At 35.7% G+C, this 23777-nt stretch overlaps 1 protein-coding gene across 23 annotated transcripts in view; it reads left to right on the forward strand.

Moving 5' to 3' along the window:
• Positions 1–23777, forward strand: part of SLMAP (sarcolemma associated protein) — a 149790-nt gene that overhangs the window by 91516 nt on the left and 34497 nt on the right. For 7 of the 23 annotated variants that reach the window (XM_029243664.1, XM_029243648.1, XM_029243646.1 and 4 more), the window contains 6 exons: positions 1037–1174; positions 2730–2898; positions 2986–3036; positions 3527–3577; positions 8772–8834; positions 22439–22498. In XM_029243664.1, coding sequence (XP_029099497.1) covers positions 1037–1174; positions 2730–2898; positions 2986–3036; positions 3527–3577; positions 8772–8834; positions 22439–22498 — 532 coding nt within the window. The remainder of the gene's footprint in view (positions 1–1036; positions 1175–2729; positions 2899–2985; positions 3037–3526; positions 3578–8771; positions 8835–22438; positions 22499–23777) is intronic. The other 16 variants (XM_029243655.1, XM_029243653.1, XM_029243654.1 and 13 more) reach the window with 7 other exon arrangements.

Below are 23777 nucleotides of genomic sequence, written 5' to 3' on the forward strand. Positions count from 1 at the left end.
CTTTGGTTAGGATTCAGCCTCCACACAGTGGACCACGATATGTGCCAGGGAATTGATCTCATTTCACATAGTTTTGTTTTTCTTCCAGTTGAGGATAGTCAGTGTAAGGTAGAGAGCAACACCACTATTCTTACTTTACCCATCCTCCAGAGAGGAAAATTGTGCCTGTTTGGAGGTTCACAGGGGAAATTATCTCTGAGGTCCTTTCTAGGTCTTTTAGGAATAATCAAAATGTGATTCTCATTGCTTTAAAACAACATAATTGATAATATGGGTTATTCTTTCGAACTACTGGAAAATTACCACAGAAGTTACGTGTTACTGGATTTAGTTAAAATGTCCATTGTAAACTAAATGGTAAACATATTTTAATATAAGGATAGTTTCTATAATGGCCCCATCCCGAAGTGACTGATTCACTGTCATGTCATTAATATGACATGCAAGGAAAGAAAATTGCTAATTGTCTTCTAATTTTATTAAATTGATTCTGTGCACATTATTAAACTTGCTTTCAAGAATTGATAGGCTTAAAATATTTTCAAGGCTAAAACTCATAACCAATGGCCTTTAAAAAGTGTAATTATGGGCTTCCCTGGTGGCGCAGTGGTTGAGTCCGCCTGCCGTTGCAGGGGACACGGGTTCGTGCCCCGGTCCGGGAAGATCTCACATGCCACGGAGCGGCTGGGCCCGTGAGCCATGGCCACTGAGTCTGCGCGTCCAGAGCCTGTGCTCCGCAACGGGAGAGGCCACAACAGTGAGACGCCCGCGTACCGCACAAAAAAGAAAAAAAAGTGTAATTATATAAAGTATTGTCCTTTTCTCCCTTCCCGTTTTTTGTTTTTCCAAATTCTTGGTATTTTCTGTTCTAGCATGTAAATAAAGTAAATTGAAATTCTTATGTTACTTAACTCAGCTTTATATAAAGTCCAGGGTAGATGCTGATTTAGAACAGCCCATAGAGTTACACTTTTTATAAATTGAATTTAGAATGTGCATTTATGCTATATCAATTGCCTGTAAATTTGAATTACAGCGAAGTCTGAGTAATACTGAAGATGAATGTACCCACCTGAAAGAAATGAATGAACGGACTCAGGAAGAATTAAGAGAATTAGCCAATAAATATAATGGAGCAGTTAATGAGATCAAAGATTTATCTGATAAATTAAAGGTAGGTATTTCTCAACCTAGAAGTATGTAAATTAATCGTCCCTAATACACTGGATAGCGTAAGAGTTAGTTATTGCTGAATAGTTGTTGATGTAAAATTTGGTAATGGTTTAAATTCATAGTAAAAATCAGGTGCCATTTAGCCCAAACCCCCTTACCACAGATAACTGAAAGTTTGTAAAAGCTGACATATTTCCTTTGGATGGAAATAAATAGTACTTCATAATAGGCATTTTAAAATATGTAACAGGAAATAGATGAGAGTCAGCAAAACCCAAGATATTTAGACTTTTGAAAAACTGGAATCTGCTTATCTTTCGGGTGTCCTAAAATCAGGGCCCAGCTATGTTAGTGCTAGCACAAGCCCAGAGAGAAACTTGGAGTGATTCCTTCCAGGGAGGCCATTGGCTTCACTTCAGCTGCATCTCCTTGTAGCTATAGGACATTTAGGATGAGGACAGACCAGACCATAGGTAATGCCAGGTTGGTCCTGTAAAACAGGGGTCCCCAACCCGCGGACCGCAGACCACTAATGGTCTGCGGCCTGTTAGGAACCGGGCGACACAGCAGGAGATGAGCGGTGGGTGAGCGAGCGAGCGAAACTTCATCTGCCGCTCCCCATTGCTCACATTACCACCTGAACCATCCCTACCCACCTCCATCTGTTGAAAAATGGTCTTCCACACAACTGGTCCCTGGTGCCAAAAAGGTTGGGGACTGGGACTTCCCTGGTGGCACAGTGGTTAAGAATCCACCTTCCAATGCAGGGGACGCAGGTTCAATCCCTGGTCAGGAAACTAGATCCCACATGCATGCCACAACCAAGAGTTTGCATGCCACAACTAAGGAGCCCGTGGCCGCAACTAAGGAGCACATGTGCTGCAACTAAGACCCGGTGCAACCAAAAATAAATAAATTAATTAATAATAAAAATAAATGTTTTAAAATGCTTTTTTTAAAAAAAAGAGGTTGGGGACCACTGCTGTAAAATGTTGGAACTGAGTTTGTGAAGACGCATCTTTATATAATTCAAACCATGAATTGAGTGGCTAGAAGATACACATTTGTTAGAGAAGACCAGAGCATACCTCCCCTTTGTGTGATTGGTTAACCTATAATAGCTTTAAATATTGGACTTGTTAAAAAGAGGTCATCTTAAAAAGTTCTTGTAATCATCATTCATTTAGCTAAACGTAATTTTGTTTAAAATTTCAGAATAAGTTACATTTTAGAACTTACAAACTAATTGGAACAATAGTAATTTCATGGGAAACCGTTATTTCCCTCTTGAAAAATGTGTTTTTCATTTTGACCCCTATAATCTCCGTATGTATTGAGTTTGCTTGCTTGCTACAAGTTTTTCTCTCCTAGGTGATATGGAGGCATGACACAGTGCATATCACTTTTGACATCATTTTGACGTTTACAGATATGTTCTATAATATAGAATATTCTCCTTAGAAGTTTATGTGAATAAAAGCAGTCCTGCTTTAGACCTCTTAAATCAAGGTTCGATTTTATTAAAACAGCTGAATTTTCTTTCTCTTTTTCAACAGGTAGCAGAGGGAAAACAAGAGGAAATCCAACAGAAGGGACAAGCTGAGAAAAAAGAATTACAACATAAAATAGATGAAATGGAAGAAAAAGAACAGGAGCTCCAGGCAAAAATAGAAGCTTTGCAAGCTGATAATGACTTCACCAATGAAAGGCTAACAGCTTTACAAGGTAAGTTAAGCTAATCCAGAAATAGATTTGATTTGATTTTTTTCTTTTTATCTGTGAAATATCTTTTTCTTGGACTTTTATTTACAGTACGGTTAGAACATCTTCAAGAGAAAACTCTTAAAGAATGCAGCAGCTTAGGTAGGTGTCACCAAATTTCTTATTTAAAGCTGAATTTTTATTATTAAATTTTTGATGTTTACTGTCTCACATTGGGTACTTATTTCTTTAAGAAGGATGTTTTACGTATTAGGTGTAAAGTATCTACCCTCTTTCCGAAAATTTCCTTTAAAAATATGCTTGATTGCCACCAGTGGGCACCATCGTTTAGTCCTTGAGATGAATGAAATTTCTGCCTCTGAGACTGTCTGCTTAGAGATATTTAAATAAGAAAAACACATCAACAGCAGGATCCTTTTTCTTTTGAGGTTCACTGGCAGCTTACTAAGCAGTTGTAGGTTTTCTCTGAGATGATAGAAAATGGGAAGTTGAACCCTTCTTGTAAAAATAAATTTAAAGTGTTCTATCAGTCTTAATGTAAGTAGGGATACAAAATGCCATGGTTACACTTGAGACCAGTTTTAAATATTACTTTCTTTGATCAGGCAATGATACACTGTCTTAATCCTAGGGACACAAGTTGATGACTTCTTACCTAAAATAAATGGGAGCACAGAAAAAGGTAGTGTAAAAAACTTAAATATTTTTCTTTCATGATATCCTTTTACTATTTAAGCAGGATAGAGAAGTCAGGGTTTTTAGGTTTTAAGTGTTTGGAATGAAAAGCATGCTGCTCATTGACTATTAAATCCCATCTTGTAAAAATCAAGCTTCCCTTTATTTTGTAATTCTTAATTCTGTGATCTATGGTTAGATATCCCTTGTTATATGGAAATTGCAATTATTCAAATAACAAGAAAATGATAATGTTCAACTTTAGTACTGGCTTATATAACATAGTATGGCTTTTTTCCCCCACTATATTTTCAAAGACGACACTACCATTTTCTTCCATCAAATACCGCTTCCTGGGGATAATTGGCCACCATTTTTTAATGTTTGTGCACCCCCTGCCCCCTGCCCCCTTCCTGGCCAGGAGTTTACTTCAGAGGCCAGTGAGCCTTTGAACATGTCATAGAAATTGCTCTCTTTATCCGTCTGTTTCATTAATCAGAGGTAACAGGGTCAGTCATTTCTGCCATCTGAAAAATAAAGTCTTTATTTGTTCTTGATACATGACCCTTCTTTCTGGATAGCTTGGGTTATCTCTTGCCAAAAATGTACAGCCTCTGTTGGTTTTCTTAGTGCAACATGGGGTTTCTACTCAATGGTTTCTATATTCCTTTAGTCATTAAGATTCTTCCTACCCACCCCATTCACCCAACGTTAATTGAGCACCAGCTGTATGCCAAATCCTGTATTGGTTGCTTAGAGTACAAAATGAATAAAACTGTTTTCTGTGTTTACAAACCTATGTGCCTCTCAACTCAGTTTTTATACAGAAGTTGGTGGAAGACATCAAGGTCGATACCCAAGAATTTCTTACTAAATACTTTTTCCATGTATCAGGGGATATCTTTATAGTTCTTGGGCAGCAACCAAACTCTGCTAAAGTTAGGAGATGCTCTTTTGGTTTGTTTTGATTCAGTTTGGTTGGTTGGATTTTAATCAAGAACTGGCATAATAGGCTCAGGTAATCATGTATATGTGAGCTGCAAGATCGAGAGCTAAATACTCTGTATATAACAAATCTTGAAACTCTAAATTTTAAAAATGTTTCATTAATCATTGTTATTTGCCTATTTTATGTATGTTTTGTGAAAATACATTGACATTTTAAAATTTCAGTTTGAGTTTCAATTTGAGACTTTTTAAAGGTGTAGTTTATATTCATTGCACCACTATTACTAAAGTATATTTAGCAAACATGTAAAAAGACTTAATCCTCATCTTCTAAAAGCTTCTCATTCTTAAATGAATTTATATTTTCTGTTGTCGTTACTTTGCCCTTTTTTCTCTTTCTGGCATGTACACTTCTTATTCAAATCCATCACCCTTTTGATTTGAGCATGTATTCATGGATAATGTTAGTGTTAACTCGAGCTGGGAACATTCTATTCCTTCAGTTAAGAATCTTTCTATATACACTGACCCATCTTTATACTATTTAGAATTGTCAAATTACTGCTTAAAATTTTTTGCCAATTCCAGTTGATTTAGATGAGAATAGTTGTAGACAGCTCCTTGATTTAAAACTGAATAAGGGGACTTCCGTGGTGGCGCAGTGGTTAAGAATCCGCCTGCCAATGCAGGGGACACGGGCTCGAGCCCTGACCCGGGAAGATCCCACATGCTGCGGAGCAACTAAGCCCGTGCTCCTAGAGCCTGTGCTCCGCAACGAGAGAAGGCACCACAATGAGAAGCCTGTGCACCACAATGAAGAGTAGCCCCCGCTTGTGGCAACTAGAGAAAGCCTGCGCGGCAACAAAGACCCAGTGCAGCCAAAAATAAATAATAACTATATTTATTTTTTTAAAAAGAATCTTTTTATATACATTGAACCATCTTTATACTATTTAGAATTGTCAAATTACTGCTTAAAATTTTTTGCCACTTCCAGTTGATTTAAAGGAGAATAGTTGTAGACAACTCCTTGATTTAAAACTGAATAAGGGGACTTCCGTGGTGGTGCAGTGGTTAAAAATCTGCCTGCCAATACAGGGGACACGGATTAGATCCCTGGTCCTGGAAGATCCCACATGCCACGGAGCAGCTAAACCCGTGCGCCACAACTACTGAGCCCACGTGCTGCAACTACTGAAGCCCATGCCTAGAGCCCATGCTCCACAAGAGAAGCCACTGCAATGAGAAACCCGTGCACTGCAACGAAGAGTAGCTCCCGCTCACTGCAACTAGAGCAAACCTAGAGCAACAAAGACCCAATGCAGCCCCCCCGCAAAAAAAAACACTGAATAAGATATTTCGGACACTTTAGGGTGCTCCTTGCTATGATTATTTTTCCCTTGCTGGTATTTGTTTTTCTGGTAGTGCTAAATTGAGTAGGGTGAGAGTGAATAATAGAATGCCTTTAAAGAAACTGAGTAGTAAATATCTGGATATGCACAGAAGATTCATACACTGGATTTAGTTACAAAGTGGATTTTGGAATAAGATGGGTCTATTCTGAATTATTTATGATATAGTAAGAAGCCAATTATCAAGTATTCAAATATTGCCAAAGTCCACAATCATAATGTGCTATCAGATATGATTTTAACTAAAATTACTCTTTAAATAGAGCAAGAACCAAGTATGGTTATAAGAGAATATTTCAAAAATGTCTGGAGAAATTAAGATTAATAATACTTCTCCACTAAATCCCATTTTTGAGATTACTTAAATCTAAAGTAGCTGCTATAAGCACAGTTTTGTACTGTAATTTTTAAAATGTTATAAGCATATTTTAAATATATCTTAGAAGGTATAGAAAAGCTCTGTCTAATAGAACTATTCTGAGAGCCACATACATAATTTAAAATTTTCTGGTAGCCACATTAAAATTATAAAAAGAAATAGGTAAATTTTTAGTAATGTATTTAATGATATATTTACTTTAACGCACTATATCCAAAATATTATTTCAATATGTAATCAATATTAAAAGATTGCAAATGAGGATTTCACATTCTTTTTTCCTTAGTAAGTCTTTGAAATCAGTATATATTTAATTTACACTGACAACACATTTCAGTTCAAACTAGCAACTTTTTAAGGGCTCAGTGGCCACATGTGGCTAATGGCTACTGTACTGGACAACACAGGTATAAAAAATCAAAACCCATAGGTAACTCATGTATAAATAAAACACATTTTAAGTGTCATGATTCTCTATTATGTTTCTGTATCTGCTTTTTCTTTACATTCCTACAGCTCTATTTAGTAGCACAGGACACACCCCCTCCCCTGCCCCAGTACTTTCAGTATCTGATTCTTGATTCTTGGTTTGGATTATCAGTGACATCTTTTGTAGTTTTTTGCAAAGTGAAATTCCCAAGGTCCTGAATTCAAGTAATGAAGTGTTAAAAGTGTCATGATCCAAATCCTTTACATGTACTACCTGAAAGACTTTCCTCTCATGTATCTTAGGAAATAACCTTTGTGAAAGTCACATGTATATTTATCTTTTTATATTAACCTTGCATTTTATCCAAACTAGTATAGTAGATATTTTAATGTAGAGTCCAGATAGTAAAATCAGAGTAGGTAAAAAGTTTGATTTTTGGCTTGGTATGTGATGGTGGGATGTCCTGCATTAATAAATTTCATCTGAAGTCTTGTGATGCTTCTCTGAAATTTGGTTTCAAATATATATTTTTTTAAATATGTTTTATAAAGTCCTTTAGTTAGACTAAAATTTGGTTTTACTGAGTTTTCATATTTAACAGTGATATTGTACAGTTTTTTTGAAAATGTTATATAGCTTACATAGGATTTATGTAAACAACTTTTTATTTTGGTAATTACTATTCAACTGAAGACTCCTGTTTTGGATTTCTTGGCTGCAATTGGCAAATGCTATTTATTAGATTTTTTTTTTTAATTTCTAATTTCTATTGCAGTTAGCCTTTTTTTCTCTTTTTCATTGTATTTCTGTATAACTGTATGTAGTTATATATATGTATGTGTTATATGTAGTTACAACTGTATATAACTGTGTATGTGTGTTTATATAGAAATATATATCGGCATACCATGTAAGTAGATAAAGGATAATGAGGGATTTGAATATGAAGGTAAAGAAGAAGGCCATCAGTAAGGGTGTCAAGAGAGGTTGTCCAGCCATCAGAGTAGGAGATGCCTGCCTCTTAAGCAAAGTTGAAATGATGAGGGGTGAGGCCAGGTGGAAGATAAAAGAAGCTTTTACAGTCAGAGTGGTACTGACTCGTCCTCTTTGACAGGTTTTTGTGTGTTTACACCTTCTAGATAGTCATCATGTTGGAATATATTTTTAACACTTGAACTTCCAATGTCTGTTTGGTAGTTTTGAAAGATACAAATACGTACTTGAAGGATGTTGTCCAGATTTAGAAGTTAACTCTTTGAATCAAAGTAAATAAAGCTTATTGTAAGAAAAGGGCTGAAACATTTATTAAACTACTGTGTTAGGTTTTGATTCTCTTTACTTATTGAAAAAAAAAAAAATCTGTTTGACCTGAGCGAAACCATTTACCAAGCTCTTATTTTAAAATGTACAGGCATTGATTTTAATCATTTAGGCAGAGATAACAATGTAATGATTTGATAGTGTATGAAGTATAGATTAAGTGACTCAAGGGGAAAGACTACTAGTGAAATGAAAGTGTAAAAATTAAAATATTATATCAGTTTCTTAAAAATTTTAAGGCATTTTATGGTATTCTTAAAATATTTACTGTTTGCCTCTTAACTAAGATGAATATCTTTGAAGGGGGACTGTTGGAGAACAGTCATTTGAAAATTAATTCAGTAAGAACAAATATAAAGTTTTTTAATTATTTAAGGGTGTTTGTTAAGCTCTCAAGAAAAAGATGTATTTTAAAAGTGGGAGGAGCTTTTTAAAGCAATATATTTCTATGGTTTTCTTGAGCTATTTGGATAGAAACTGCACCTTTAAAAGCTAACCATTTGGGGTACAGATTAAGATTATATGATTATAATTTTCAGTCATTTAACTTTAACTCCAAAATATGTCTGCTGTTAGTATTAAAATATATTAAACTTTTATTAATCTTATTCAGTTACCCATGTTAATACATTTTGGTTTTCCTACCTTTGCTGTTAGTTTTCAAAAACAGCAACAAAAACTGTATCCTTAAAGGTGTTTCTTTCTTTATTAGAGCACTTGCTTTCAAAGAGTGGCGGGGACTGCACTTTTATTCATCAATTCATAGAATGCCAGAGTGAGTACAGAGTATTTTTCACATTGATTTTAATGAAGTCAGGGTCTAAATTGAAAAATGAGAGGAATAATTAACATCTCAACGTGTTTGTTATGGTAGAAGTGCACAAAGGCCATCTTCAGACAGCAGTGGTTCTTTTCATACTGTTTCTCTCTTTTGAGAAAAATGTTTCTCTTGTATTTGCCTTCACGATGGAGGTGAGCATTTCATATTGCCCACAAAAAAGAGGCAGTTTCAAGCTTTTTAAGTAAAAAGCATTACTGAGTAGGGAATAAAATAGAATGTCAAGCAACGAAACCTCTGTCTGGATACTTAGGAGATAGTAATAACGTTAACCTGTTTTACTTAAGTTCTAGTTCTATCACAGATTTGGATTTTGAGATTCTTAGATAAATATCTTAAATGATTAAATGAAGTCACAAAAATAGTGATTTCGTTTGGACACTCAGTTCTGGAGATAGCCCTTAGGGTAGCAAGAACTTTCTAGAGAAGAAGTAGTAATAGATTGTCCTACAGTGTGACATCTACTACCTACCCTGGGGAAGTTGTACAAGGCTAATTTTAATAATATTTAAAAGATGACAGGTTGGCTTTTGAGGTGATTTAGAACAAAAGAATTCTGAATGCTGAATTCTGAACAAAAGAATTGTGTATTCCATCTTACTTGAAAATCATGTGACTGCTTAAATCCGTAACAATCACAAGGTTGTGTTATTCTCTTAGTTTCTTAGTAACAATTAAAGGTCACTCTGTGTAATAAAGATTCATTGATAAAATCTATACTTTTTCCTATCAGACACACATTTTGTCAGGCATTTTTTCCTTCCTGTTTGCTCTCTCTTTGAAATGAGTGGTTTTCCAAGTATTTATGCTCATGAATTCATTTTATGGGTGTGCATGCATGTGTGGTTACTGTTCCACCCTTTGCTCCCACCCTGCCAATCTCAAGAGCATTCGTGGATCGTAAGGGTCACACCTCGTAGTTATAGCAGGCACAAACTCAACAGATCACATGTTATACTCCTTAGAGATGCTTTAAGGAAACATGGAATTTCATTTAGTAGTTTTAGAAGAACTTCTGTTTTTGTCCATTTTAGAGACTATAATGTTGAATGTAAGTTTAATATTACTTTGAGCCAAATTGTTTAATAAATATGGCACATTTCTTTGTTTTTTCATAAAGCAAAGATTAGTGCATCTTTTTGTTACCTTCTGGTTACTAAATCTCATTTTTACAGTCAGCAGACACAGGGATTGGGGCAAAATAATTGGTACCCACTGAAACCAACTAAAAGTGGGATATGTAACCTAAAATATAAATCTTTAGGAGAAGGGTTTTATGCTTAGTTATGTGACCATTTTAAAATAAGTTATTTTTATTTTGAGCTTTTGGGATTTATATTTTGAGCCTAAAGAAATAAGAACAGAGAACTATCAAAATAATGTTTTACTAAGTTACTGTTTGCAAAAATCATTTAAAGTATTATTATAAAATGTTTAAAATATTTAGCTGTAGTTTTAACACAGAGCAATGTTTGTTTTAAATAAAGAAAAAGATGTTTGGAGATTTTTATTGGGTCATAGTTATGGGGGCAAATAAACATTCAGAGATTGAGCAGAAGTTATATAAATTACAGCAATCCCCTCAGTGAGGATATTAGCCAATAAAATAATGTTTACAAGGGCTATGTAATGGCATGGGTAAATGCTAAATGTGATACACAGAGGGGAAATGAGAATATAAAACCCTGTTTTTTTGGACAAAGAGTGAACCAAAGAACAGAAAAAATAAAATATAAGCATTCCTAGATGTCTGAATCCACTGGGTTCTTAAGTATAAATAGTGGAAGTTTGGGTTGTAAATTCAGGTAGCTAGGGATATAGCTTGTTTTCTGAATCTGTTTGGTTCCTGAGTTTTGGTGGCAAGTAGCAAGAGCTGTATCTCAAATTTTCCAAATCTGTTTGGCTCCTTAAATTTGGATAGCTGGAGCTGGCATAGTAAGGGTTACCTCTGGTTTGATTTGTTCTCATTTTCATTATTTTATGACATTTTTATTGTTTGATGACAGGGTGCCATTATTGAAATTGTCGTGCTTAATAAGTATTATGGCAAGCTAGGCAAATTCAGCAAAAATCTTACTCAAGTGAACTTTTGAAACAATTTTGGATTATTTTTTGACAAGCACACATAAACTTTTTTGCCATTATTTTCATTGATAGGCATCTTGAACTGATTTATGATCTTGACAATGAAGTGTATATTCTGTGAGCAGTAGTACTTCATATTTTTGTTTCGTCTTTTAAAAAGCAAATATTAAGTGTCTAGGTCTCATTATTTACTATGCTGTATAGTGTAAATTCACTTGGTGTTTTAAAAATTAGAAAGCAAGTAGTTCACTTCCATGGGAGTCATCATGCCTATTTTATTATTTTTTTATTTTTAAAATTTATTTATTTATTTTTGGCCATGTTGGGTCTTCATTGTTGTGCACGGGCTTTCTCTAGTTGTGGAGAGTGGGGGCTACTCTTCGTTGTGGTGTGAGGGCTTCTCATTGCTGTGGCTTCTCTTGTTACGGAGCATGGGCCCCAGGCATGTGGGCTCTGGAGCGCAGACTCAGTAGTTGTGGCGCATGGGCTTAGTTGCTCCGCAGCATGTGCGATCTTCCTGGACCAGGGCTCAAACCCGTGTCCTCTGCATGGGCAGGCGGATTCTTAACCACTGCACCACCAGGGAAGTCTCATCATGCCTATTTTAAATATATTGACAGATTTTCTTTTCAGTTTATGTGTATGACTCCGTAAGAGAACAATTTGGTTGTTGGCTCTCTCCATTTATAAGGTGATTTTGAAAAAATTAAATGGGTCGGAACACATTTCAATTTGTTTTCCTTTTATGGTAAAACAGATTGTTCCTTTTAATTCTCTTTTAGGAGAAAAGCTTTTTTTAAAAAGTATTTATTTATTCATTCATTCATTTATGGCAGCATCAAGTCTTAGTTGCGGCACGTGGGATCTTCCGTTGCGCGCGTGGGCTCCTTGCTGCACCGGGCAGGCTTCTCTCTAGTTGTGGTGCTCAGGCTCCAGAGCACGTGGGCTCTGTAGTTTGCAGCACGCAGGCTCTCTAGTTGACACACCAGAGCTCAGTAGTTGTGGCGCGCAGGCTTAGTCGCCCCGCAGCATGTGGGATCTTAGTTCCCCGACCAGGGATGGAACCCGTGTCCCCTGCATTGGAAGGCAGGTTCTTAACCACTGGACTGCCGGGGAAGTCACTAGGAGAAAAGCTTTTATTCTCTGGCATAGAGATTGGATTTTGAACAGATTTAAATATAACCTTTTGCATAATTCCAGAACTGTGAAGTAAATTTTCTATATAAAAATACATCATATAAAATCTAGAATTAACAAGTAACTTTAATAAAACTTACTAAAAAGTTTTCACAAATTTTCTTCTTCAGAGATTCAGGCATGAAGTTTGGTTTAAGCAGAACTCCACATACCATGTTCCCTGCAAATTTTAGTCACTCAAGGTTTACCATATAAACTTTAATGAATACATTGAGACTTTTGTATGCTTGCTAAAGATGCTTTCTGAGTTAAAAGTTGTACATCTCTAAATCTGTTTCATACATATTTTGTGAATTCTGCCACTTGATTAACTTGTATGCTGAGTGAAAGGATGAAGGGTGTAAAAGGTAGAGAAGCTAAGGATGTAGAGACCTGCCATCACTTGGTGGGCATGGAGTGAAAAACAGCCTTCTCTGGACTGCTTCCTGCCCCTTTGATTTCTCTTGCTACTGTTTGTCGGGGTGTCTGGGTGCCAGAGAAACTTTCCTCTGAGGTCTGCTTTGTAGAGACAAACTGCCCACTCCCCCAAGGGCATCTGCCTTTTGATGATGGAGTTAAGAGTCCTATGAAATAAACCTCATGTCTTTGTATTCTTAATCCGTGCTTACTATGCGAGTTAATCATTTTTACTATCATATTAGGCAAAAGTCTAATTCTCTTAATATTTCATGTCTTATTTTTTTTCCTGATTAAAAAAAAAATTCTCTCCCTGCCTCCCACCCCCATTTTGAAATTACAGTCACTATCTGTGTATGATTCTCTCATTCCATCCTCCATGCTCTTAGGGCTTTGCTCTCACATAGAAATTGCCTTATTTGGAGTAATGCATTGAATGAGTGTTGCTCTTGTGACTGTTTACTTTTCATCACTCTATGAGATCAGCCTCTCTAAACAATTTCAGGCTTATTCTGATTACATATTGTACTTGAAACAGAGTTTTAAATTTTCATCTTTTAAACTTTTATTTCTCTAAGCCAAAGCAGTTTATTTATGCCAAAGAATAGAAAACACTTGGTGTGGTTCCCTTCTCTTAGTAGTTAATGTCCCCATTACAGGAAAACTCTTGAGTTTAAACTAGATGTTGCTAATTTTTTATTTCTTTCTTCTTAGAGTAGTTGTCCAATGTAAGATATATTGGAGGGTTTTTGTTTGTTGTTTATTTGTACCAACCATCTCCCCAGTCAGCTAGCTTTCCAATATTTCTGCCAGATTTTCTTCCAGTATAATTGCACAGAAGATAGTCTTAAATTCATGCCAGTAGTGTTTTGGTATATAGACTGTTCCTTTAAAAAAAAAATCCATTTCTGTATTCTGGAAATTGGTTCATTTCGTTGAATTTTAAATCTGTCATTGAATTCTAATTTTTTTTTCTTTTGTTCTTCCTTATTCTTAGATTTTAAGGCAAACAGCCTCTGGAACTGTTTTTTTTTTTTTTTGGAACTGTTTTTAGGGAAAGGCAGATTATCTTCTGTAATAGGAATTGCTTTAAGTATTTTGCTGCAGAAACAAATAACCTTGTGAAAAAGTCTCTATTATTCACATTAGCAACCTCTCAGAGTCACCCTGTGCAGTTCTAAAGCTTCCTTTCTACTATGTGAGCTGCTATTCTCTGAAGGGAAATAAATTGTTGGCTTGATGTTGAATGCTGATTGTTAATTTTTACTTTGGTTGTATCTTGATGTTAATTCTTTTTTTTTTTTTATGAACTTATTTATCTTATTTATGTATTTTTGGCTGCGTTGGGTCTTCGTTACTGTGCACGGGCTTTCTCTAGTTGGGGCAAGCGGCAGCTACTCTTCGTTGCAGTGCAAGGGCTTCTCATCACGGTGGCTTCTCTTGTTGCGGAGCACGGGCTGTAGGCGCGTGGGCTTCAGTAGTTGTGGTACACGGGCTTCAGTAGTTGTGGTTCGCGGGCTTAGTTGCTCCACGGTATGTGGGATCTTCCCAGACCAGGGCTGGAACCCGTGTTCCCAGCATTGGCAGGCAGATTCTTAACCACTGCGCTACCAGCCCCTTGATGTTAATTCTAATCTCAGTTTCTTAGCTGTATTTCCCTTAATGACCTTCTAAGTAACTCATTTTCGTTTATGATGTTTAGAGGTGGATCAGAGGAACCTTTATGTGAATTCTGATTTGGTCCCTCATTGGCAGTATGACTCTGGGTGGTATGATCTCTTCAAACCTCATTTTTCTCATTTATAAAATGGGATGGTAGTACCTACTTCATAGGATTATGAGAATTAAATGAGATAATGTTTACTAAGTGCAATTCCTGGCACACAGAAATACGTGTTAACTAGAAGGTAGAAAACTTTTGCAGGGGCGTGGGGCAGAGTTTGGAGAGGGTGTTAGTGGGAGCTTTCATGTTGAAGTAACTTGTTTTCCTCCTTTTTATTCCCGTTTTCAAGACAGTGAAAGCTAATTGATCTAGCTTTCTTGCTCCTGTTAAAGTAATATGTTTCCAACAATCTAGGGATTGTCTAACTTTTAAATTACCAATATGCATGCCATTTTAAAAATTTGGTCTCAAGCACATTATTTTGATGCCCTAGTCATAACATTTTCTTTTTAATGAAATCTAACTTTGAGATTTAGAAATATTCTCCAGGTTGGCATTTACAACAGCAAATTATGCAGTTCTTTTTTATTCTTCTACTTTTCTAAGATCCCTAGGGAGCTGACATCCGTATATGATAGTACTGTTTGAGTTTATCTTCTGCTTTCAATTGGTTGTAGCTGTCATGTGAGGAAAATGGCTAAGAACTAGGCACACCTGTGCTCCCTTTGAGCTTCTTTTGTTTGCCTTGTTTATCACTTTCATTTTGCGCCACATAGTAATACAGATAGTATATAATATATTTTTATCAGCCAAGAAATAAATTTGGTTCTCTTCTATTCAGTCTTTTGACAATATTAGGCAGTTTTTGCAATTCTGTAATATGTTTTCTGACTAAACAAAGTGCTTTGGTGGTGGTTCTCAAATGTTGTCAAACTTATACCCATCAGTTCTTTTCCTTGGTAGGTTCCCTACAGAATGCCTAAACATGTATATCAGGCGCAATTCAAGAATGTCCGCAGCAGCAGTATTATTCACAGTAATTCAAAACTGGAAATAACCTGAAAGACCATCAGTAGTTAAATGGATAAAAAACACTGAGGTATATAGGATGAATAAAGTTCAAAACCACTAAAATTATATTATTTAGTCACACATATTTGAGTCGTATGACTATAAAGAAATGCAAGAAATTAAATACCACAGAAGTCAGGATAATGCTTACCTCATGGGACTTTGATTGGAAAAGGCAATGTGGAAGGCTTTGGAGGTGGTGGTTAGGTTCTGTTTCTTAGTTTGGGCAGTAGTCATACAGACATTAACTTTTAAAAAAATGTTATTAACCTGTACTTTTGTGTTTTATGCCCCTTTCTAAGTGTTGTTTCATAATAAATATGGTTTTAAAACAGGGGAAAATGAATAATAATATCTCCAGAGTAACCCTCAAAAAGAGGGAGTTTTAAAAAAGAAAGAAAATCTTGGGGACTTCCCTGGCGGTCCAGTGGTTAAGACTTTGCCTTCCAATGTAGGGGGTGCAGGTTCTATCCCTGGTTGAGGATTAAGGTCCCACATGCCTTGCGGCCAAAAAAAACAAAACATAAAGCAGAAGCAGTATTGTAACAAATTAAATAAAGACTTTAAAAATGGTCCACATCAAAAAAAAAGAAAGAAAGAAAGAAAATCTATCTTTCATTTGTGCTAAGGCAAATAGTTCTTTCAAGACCTGCAGTTATTATTATATGGAAGTTCTTTTATGTCTCTGAGGGGTCTCTGATTTTCAGTACTTCTTAAAAGAGTTGAGGTCTCCACCCCAAGTTTGAGAACTAGCGGTTAGAAACTTTTTTAAAAACAATATTCTTTTCCTTAAAACTTTAATCACAGGCCACTAATGATTCACTAGATTGGTAATATAACCTTAATAATTTAAATAGTGATAATAACAGCAGGTAATTATTATCTAGAGCTTAATACTGGTACTGTTCGAAACTTTTTATATGTATTTAATCCTTAGTTTTTTACAATGAGGAAAATATTCAAATAATTTTTCCAAGTTTGAACTCTTTAAACATAAATGCCTAATTCATTCATTCAGCAAATATTTATTAAGCATCTACTATGTATATACCAGGCATTATTTTAGCTTTGGGAGGTATAGAAATGAACAAGACAAAGATAGCTTTACCTTCATGGAATTTACATTCTCTTGAGGAGATAAAAACTAATAAACTAATAATATGTCAGGTAGTGATAAATCTGCTGAAGAAAAAATGGAAGGTTATAAGGCAATAGGGAGTGATAAAAGTATTATGTAGGACTTGAACAGATTTGGGACTAAGCTGAGTGAGTTGTACATGTGTCTGCAGAAAGAGTGTGTGAGATGGAGAGAAACCATATGAAAACCCAAGGCAGGTCTGAAATTGGAGTTTTAGAATAAAAATGCCTTTAAAAAATAAATAAAACGCCAGATAGTAAATATTTTAGGCTTTGCGTGTTAAAAGGTCTCTGTTATAGCTACCAGACTCTGCCATTGTTGTGGAAAGCAGCCATGGACAATATGTAAATGAATGGACCTGTCTATGTTCCTATAAAACTTTATTTACTGAGGCAGCAGAAGGCTGGATTTGGCTCTGTGGGGCCATAGTTGGCTTATAGACCTTGTAGATCATGGTAGGGACTTAAGATTTTATTCTAAAGGTGAGAGAGTTTTGAGCAATAAATTACTCCTAATGTGTGTTTATAATTTTTTAAATGTGGTACTTCAATCTTCAACATCCTAGAGAAAGATTGGAATGGCTTTCAGAACCTGTGTTTATACTATTTCATTATTTGCTATATTCATATAACAAGCTTTTGTGGAACCTGTATTATGTGACATAATTGTGTTGAGAATTAAATTATTAATAAGATGCCTCCCTGCTTTGACTAGACCCTAAATTCCTAGATTTATCACATTTATCTTGGTAATCCATGAAGAGTACCTAGTACTGTATCTTCTGCATAGTAAGTACTTGAAGGAATGAGTATATTCCTCAGAGAGTTTGTAGTATGTTGGGAAAGGTGGACATAAATAAATAGTTGTAGTATAGCTTAATAGAGATACAAATGAAGAGCTATGGAAGAGGAGAGTTACCAAATCCATATAGGAGAAAGGAAGAGAAGATAGATTCAGTTTTGAGGGGTGAGATTAAGTTCCTGTGGGATTTCTGGGTGAAGATGTTTGAGAAGCAGTTAGGCATTAGGGTTCTGGGGTGTGAGAGAGAGAGAGCTAGACTAGGCATCAACATTTAGAAATTATTCAAGTGTAGCAGGTAGTTAATGCTATTAGAAAAGAATTTTTGAAATCTCAAAGACTAATTTTTTCTTGCTTGGAAGAACTTTAAAAATTTGTATTCTGCTTTCCCCCAGTACAGACAAGTGCTGCATTGGAAACCTTTGTACAAGCCTCTCTCTTTCCAGTGTGATATACAGAAGAGGGGTTGTGGGGTCAACGGGCACGTGCTTTCAACATTTGGATAGTTCCTGCCAAATTGCCCTCTAAAAAAAAAAAAAAAAATGATACTGATTTACACTTCCACTGTGAAAGGGCACAAGATTACTCATTTATCCACTCCTCCCAGTACTGAATGTTTGCCAACCTGATGGGCAAATAATGCCGTGGCATTGCGTTAGTGGGTAGACCAAGAATTTTTCATGTTTACTGGACATTTGCATTTCTTGGCCTGTGAATTCTGTGTTCCTGTTCTTTGGCCTTTTTACTCTTGTGTTTGATTTTTTCTTACTCATTTTTGGAAGGTGTCATATCTTTGCTTTCTCCACAGGCTCTTTCCTCATTTCTTGTTTTATTTTTCTCTGTAACTGCCATCTGACATACTATTTGTTTATTTTTTTATTGCCTGTTCCTCCCCGCACCATTAGAATGTAAGAATCAGGAGGCAGGGATTTTGTCATTTGTTCATTCTAGTGTTTCCAGCACCTAGGACAGTGTCTGGCATATAGTAGGCACTCCCTAATTAATTGTTCAATGAATGAATTAATGGAGTGAATAATAACCTTTTTTTAAAATAAATTTATTTATTTATTTATTATTTATTTTTGGCTGCGTTGGGTCTTCGTTGCTGCATGTGGACTTTCTTTATTTGCGGTGAGCGGGAGCTACTCTTCGTTGTGGTGCACGGGCTTCTCACTGCGGTGGCTTCTCTTGTTGCGGAGCATGGGCTCTAGGCATGCAGGCTTCAGTAGTTGTGGCGCACAGGCTCTAGAGCACAGACTCAATAGTTGTGGCGCACGGGCTTAGTTGCTCCATGGCATGTGGGATCTTCCCGGGCCAGGGCTTGAACCCATGTTCTCTGCACTGGCAGGCAGATTCTTAACCACTGCACCACCAGGGAAGCCCGAATAATAACCTTATATCTGTTATTTGTTTTTCAAATATTTTTTCCATGTTTGCACTTGCCCTTTTCCTTTGTTTATGGTGAGTTTGATCATATAGAAAGTTTTAATTTATATGTCAAGTCTATCACTTTTTTCACACGAGGCTTTTGAAGTCTACATTTTGCCTACCTCCCCTCCCCCTTTTTAAACACTGTGTTCCCTTCATTCACTTCTCCCACCTCCCACTCCCCTCCTCTGGCCAGCCATTAGTCTGCTGTCTGTATCTATGAGCTTGTTTTTTTTTTTTTTTTTTTAAGATTCCACATATAAGAGAGGTCATATGGTCTTTGTCTTTCTATGTCTGACATAATTCACTTAGCACATTGCTCTTGAGGTCCATCCATATTGTCACAAATGGCAAGATTTTATTCCTTTTTATGGCCGAATAATACTCCATTGTATATACCAACCATAATTTCTTTATTCATCCATTGATGAACACTTCAGTTGTTTCTTTACCTTGGCTATTGTAAACAATGCTGCAGTGAACATGGGTGTACATATATCTTTTCAAGTAAGTGTTTTTGTTTTCTTCAGATAAATACCTAAAAGTGGAATTGCCGGATCATATAGTTCTATTTTTAATTTTTTGAAGAACCCGCATACTGTTTTCCATAGTGGCTGCATCAGTTTACATTCCCACCAACAATGTACCAGGGTTCCCTTTTCTCCACATTCTTGTTACTTCTTGTCTTTTTGATAATAGCCATTCTAACAAGTGTGAGGTGATATCTCATTGTGGTTTTGCTTTGCATTTCCCTGATGATTAGTGATGTTGAGCATCTTTTCATGTACCTATTGGCCATCTGTATTTCTTCTTTGGAAAAATATCTGTTCAGATCTTCTGCCCAATTTTTAATCAGATATTTTTTTGTCTTTTTTTTTTTCTTGCTGTTGAGTTGTATATACAGATTTAGATCATATAATAAAAGAAAGTCAGAGAAAAGCTGAGAAGGAAGGAATGAGCAGGCACATAAAAGAAGTAGAAATGAGTAGTATCCTAGAAGTCAAAGGAAAAGAGTTTTAAAAGGGAGGCAGTAAACTTTTGATTAAATATGGTGAATGGATCCATTCATAGTAAAATATTATAAAAGACATAGGACACAAGGACAAGGGGAATGAGAGTAGAGACTAATTTTAGAAATATAAAATGATCAATTGAGTGGTAAGAGATTTTGGAGGATGGGAAGTAAATTCTTAATGAATAAGAGGTTTTCTTTTGAGATAATGAAAATGTTTTGGAGCTAGATGAAGTTGGTGCTTCTATATTATTGTGAATATACTAAATGCCACTGAATTGTTCACTTTAAAATTAATACACTATGTGAATTTAACCTCAGTTTTTAAAAACAAGACCATATACTGAGGTATATGAAATTTAAGAACACCAGGGATAAAGAAAAGATTCTGAAAATTGCCAGAGAGAAACAAAGGATCTCATACTGTATTATTCATCATAATAAACTAAATTATAATGTAGCAACAAATAAATCCTGAAATCATAATGGCTTAATTCAACAAACATTACTTTTCATTTATGCTACATGTCCATGGTGAGGGAGAACACTCTGTTCTATATTGTTACTCAGGAATCTAGGCTAATCTGAACACATAGTTTCTAGAGTGGGGGGAGAACAAGTGTAGAAAAATCCTACTGTACTCTCTTTTAAATGCTTTGGCCCTGGCTAGAACCGGTTACATGGACCTTCCTGAGTGCTAGGGACTTGGAATGTGCAGTCTTCTCAGGTGCCCAGAAAGGACAGGCAAACCAGGCATTGCTGAGCACAAGAAGCTTCTACAGTGCATAATGAGGAACAAGAGTCAGACTGGCATTAGACTCACCTTCCAGTATGAAGCTAGAAGATAGTGGAATAATGCTTTGAAAATTCTGAAGGGGGCTTCCCTGGGGGCGCAGTGGTTGAGAGTCCGCCTGCCGATGCAGGGGACACGGGTTCGTGCCCCAGTCCGGGAAGATCCCACGTGCCACGGAGCAGCTGGCCCCATGAGCCATGGCCACTGAGCCTGCGCGTCCGGAGCCTGTGCTCCACAATGGGAGAGGCCACAACGGCGAGAGGCCTGCGTACTGCAAAAAAAAAAAAAATTCTGAAGGAAAATTATGTCCTGTAGAATTATGTATCTGTCAAACCAGTCAAATGTGAGGGTAGAACACTAACATTTTCAGAGGAACAAAGTTACAAAACATTTACCTTCTACCCACCCCTTATCAGGAAAATTATCAGAGGATATATTACACTAAAACAAGGGAATAAAACAGGAAAAGGAAGATTTGGGATCTGGGGGCAGGGGATCTTGTACAGGATACACCTCAGACTGGAGCAGGGAGATTAAAGGGCCGGGAGAAGGGAGAGACAGGGATATATAATGTGATAGACTGCCTGATATGTTTGAGGATATTGAGAGTTTTATGGTTCTATAAGAACTTGGGCTGTGTTTGAGATATACTTTTAAAAATTAGCAAAACAAAAGAGGGCATTGTAAGTTCCCAAAATAGTAAATGTTGTACAAGGAAAGAAATATAATTATCGCATATTATATGACTCAGGTATAGATAATAGTCATAATATAAATACTGATTACAGATGGACAAAATTTAACTCTTATGAGGATGATAATAGGATCTGAGAGCATAATCGTCTGTAAGAGATTGTCAGTAAATAATGCCTAAAATGGAAAAATTCAGAAATAGCAATGTATTATTTAGAAATATAAATGTAAATACCAGAAGAAATGGCTAAAAGTTAAAAGTTGTGTTTGTAGGAAGTGATTTTTCAAGAATGGAATGGAGTAGGACAGAGGATGGGTAAGACAGCTTATGTTACATACCTTGTAGGGTTAATGCCTTTTAAAATTATCTAAATTTATTACTTCGACTTCCTATTTTTCAAGGAGGCAGGAGCAAACAGTGCCACATGCTGCAAAGAGCCTATGTTAAATGAAAATTAAGAAAAGGAACCATGGGCTTTGGCAGATAGGTTATAGTGATCTTGGGGCCGTTTCAGTGGTTGAGTAATGGGTGTAGACCAAGTTGCAGTGAGTTGAGGGATAGAAGAATAGAGAAATTTCACATACTTCAAAGTGTAAAATGAAGGAGACCAACTGACATATAGAATCAGATAATGGTGTATACAGAATAGATATATTATCCTCCTGACTGAAAGGCAGAATATGAAAATCTGACCTTAAATAAATTATAAAGAAACTACATTATACATTTGCAGAGACTCCCCCATAAAACAAAAGCAAAAGTTTTTTTTAAATTTCTTTCAGTAATTAGCTCTTCTAAAATTATTCATTTTACTGAAACATGTCATATAGGCATCTCTGCTAAATTGTGTCAATAGGGAAAAGTAAACTGTTAATATAATATAATTTGTATTACTTCTTTATTTAAATGAAATACCTTCTCAGAATTCCTTTATTTCAACTTAATATCCTTGATTTAAAGAAGGTTGCTTTGTTTGTTCTGAGTCCTTTTTTTAAAGTTCAAGGCTTTTAAAATAAGGTGAAAGCTAATGAAAGCTGAAAGCAGTTCAGTTCCCTTACCCTCGGATTTCTGCATTAACCTGATTCATCTAGTATCATTCCAGTTCTCTTAGTTCCCCTTCCAGGTTCAAGTTTTTGTTCAAGCCTAGTCATGGGAGTAATGTTATCATCTTTAAATTTGGTCATGGAATGTGTTACACTGCCCAGCTCAGGGAAGTGCTTGCTACTCAGTTTGGGCTTCGATAGTAACGTTTATTTTCTTTGGCAGAGAAGCTGATCGTCGAGGGGCATCTAACCAAAGTGGTAGAAGAAACAAAGCTTTCAAAAGGTTCGTTTTCTGTGGGTTTCTGTGGCATTTTTCTGTGGGTTTTGACAGCTCTTTTGGATGATGAAGGTTAGTATACATTTCCAAGGTCATAGTACTTTAACCATCAATTTATGTCTTACAGCTCACAAAATGGCAATCTAGTAACAATATCAGATAATAATATAAAATAGTTGGAGTTCTGTTTTAAGAAGGATATGTTCATCAGAAAGTTTCTTTTTAAATGGGTATATATGTGTGGGGTTTTTTTAATGCTTGGAATAGGTTTCGTTAGGTATTAAAGATGTGTTGCAATCTCTCTGTCTCACTTCCAGCATTATTTTCAGCTTTGATCTCAAAATTTTAATCAAACGCAATGTAAATCTTTTTTGAAACAGGTGAAAAATGCTTGCAGTTCCATTTTGTTGGTTATCATACCTTTAATAGTCCTTATGATATTTAATATTATCTTAATTGTTAGCATTTCAATTTGACTTAAACAAAAGTGATTACGTAGAACCTTATATTTTTTAATGAACAGTCCTGTAATTGCTTGAAGTAATTTATTCTGTTGATTCTTTTCTGTTACAATTGTCAGGCTTAGAGAAGAAAAGTGAGTTTTAAAGCATCGTATTGTCAAGTCACTTTTATGTATAGGGAAATTGTGCAAATAAATTTAGTGGGATATGCTCATTATTCATTCTAGGACTTTCATCAGAAGAACATACCAGTATAAAATTTAAAACTAAATTAACAATCATTTTGGTTAGCTAAAACAATGAGTGATAAAAGTTTGCAATACTCCATTTCATTACATTTTGTTTTATGAAAGTAACTGGATCCACTTGGCTTTTAAACATATTTAAAAGGATAGTGTTATTTCATATATCTGGTGGCTTCCATTTGGAATTTTGTGCATGGCAGATGCCATATTTGGAGAAAGAATGCATAAAATATGCATCACTAATATTGTTCTGGCAAACAGGCATTGAGTTTCAGAACAGTGAACTATTTTTAGTACTTATGGCAATTTATTTCATCTTATTAAAGTGAGATGAGAACAGATTTTAAAATAGCTTTTACTTCACCACCTAAATACCTATTCAGATTAGTTGGCTAAATAGCCAATACTTTGATGTAGAAGTAGAGCCTTAGAAAAAAATCAGTGCTTCTTATAATTAAAGTATCTTGCTACCCAAGTGCTTCTATTTAATGCATTCTGAATTAGAATATATTTCCTTGAAATTATGTGATGTCATTATTGAAAATCTTATGATTTCCTTTTGAAATCTGGCTATAAAAT

The sequence above is a fragment of the Monodon monoceros genome, unplaced genomic scaffold, assembly GCF_005190385.1.
Source record: "Monodon monoceros isolate NGI ecotype Baffin Bay Population unplaced genomic scaffold, NGI_Narwhal_1 Super_Scaffold_3, whole genome shotgun sequence".
Lineage (NCBI taxonomy): Eukaryota > Metazoa > Chordata > Mammalia > Artiodactyla > Monodontidae > Monodon > Monodon monoceros.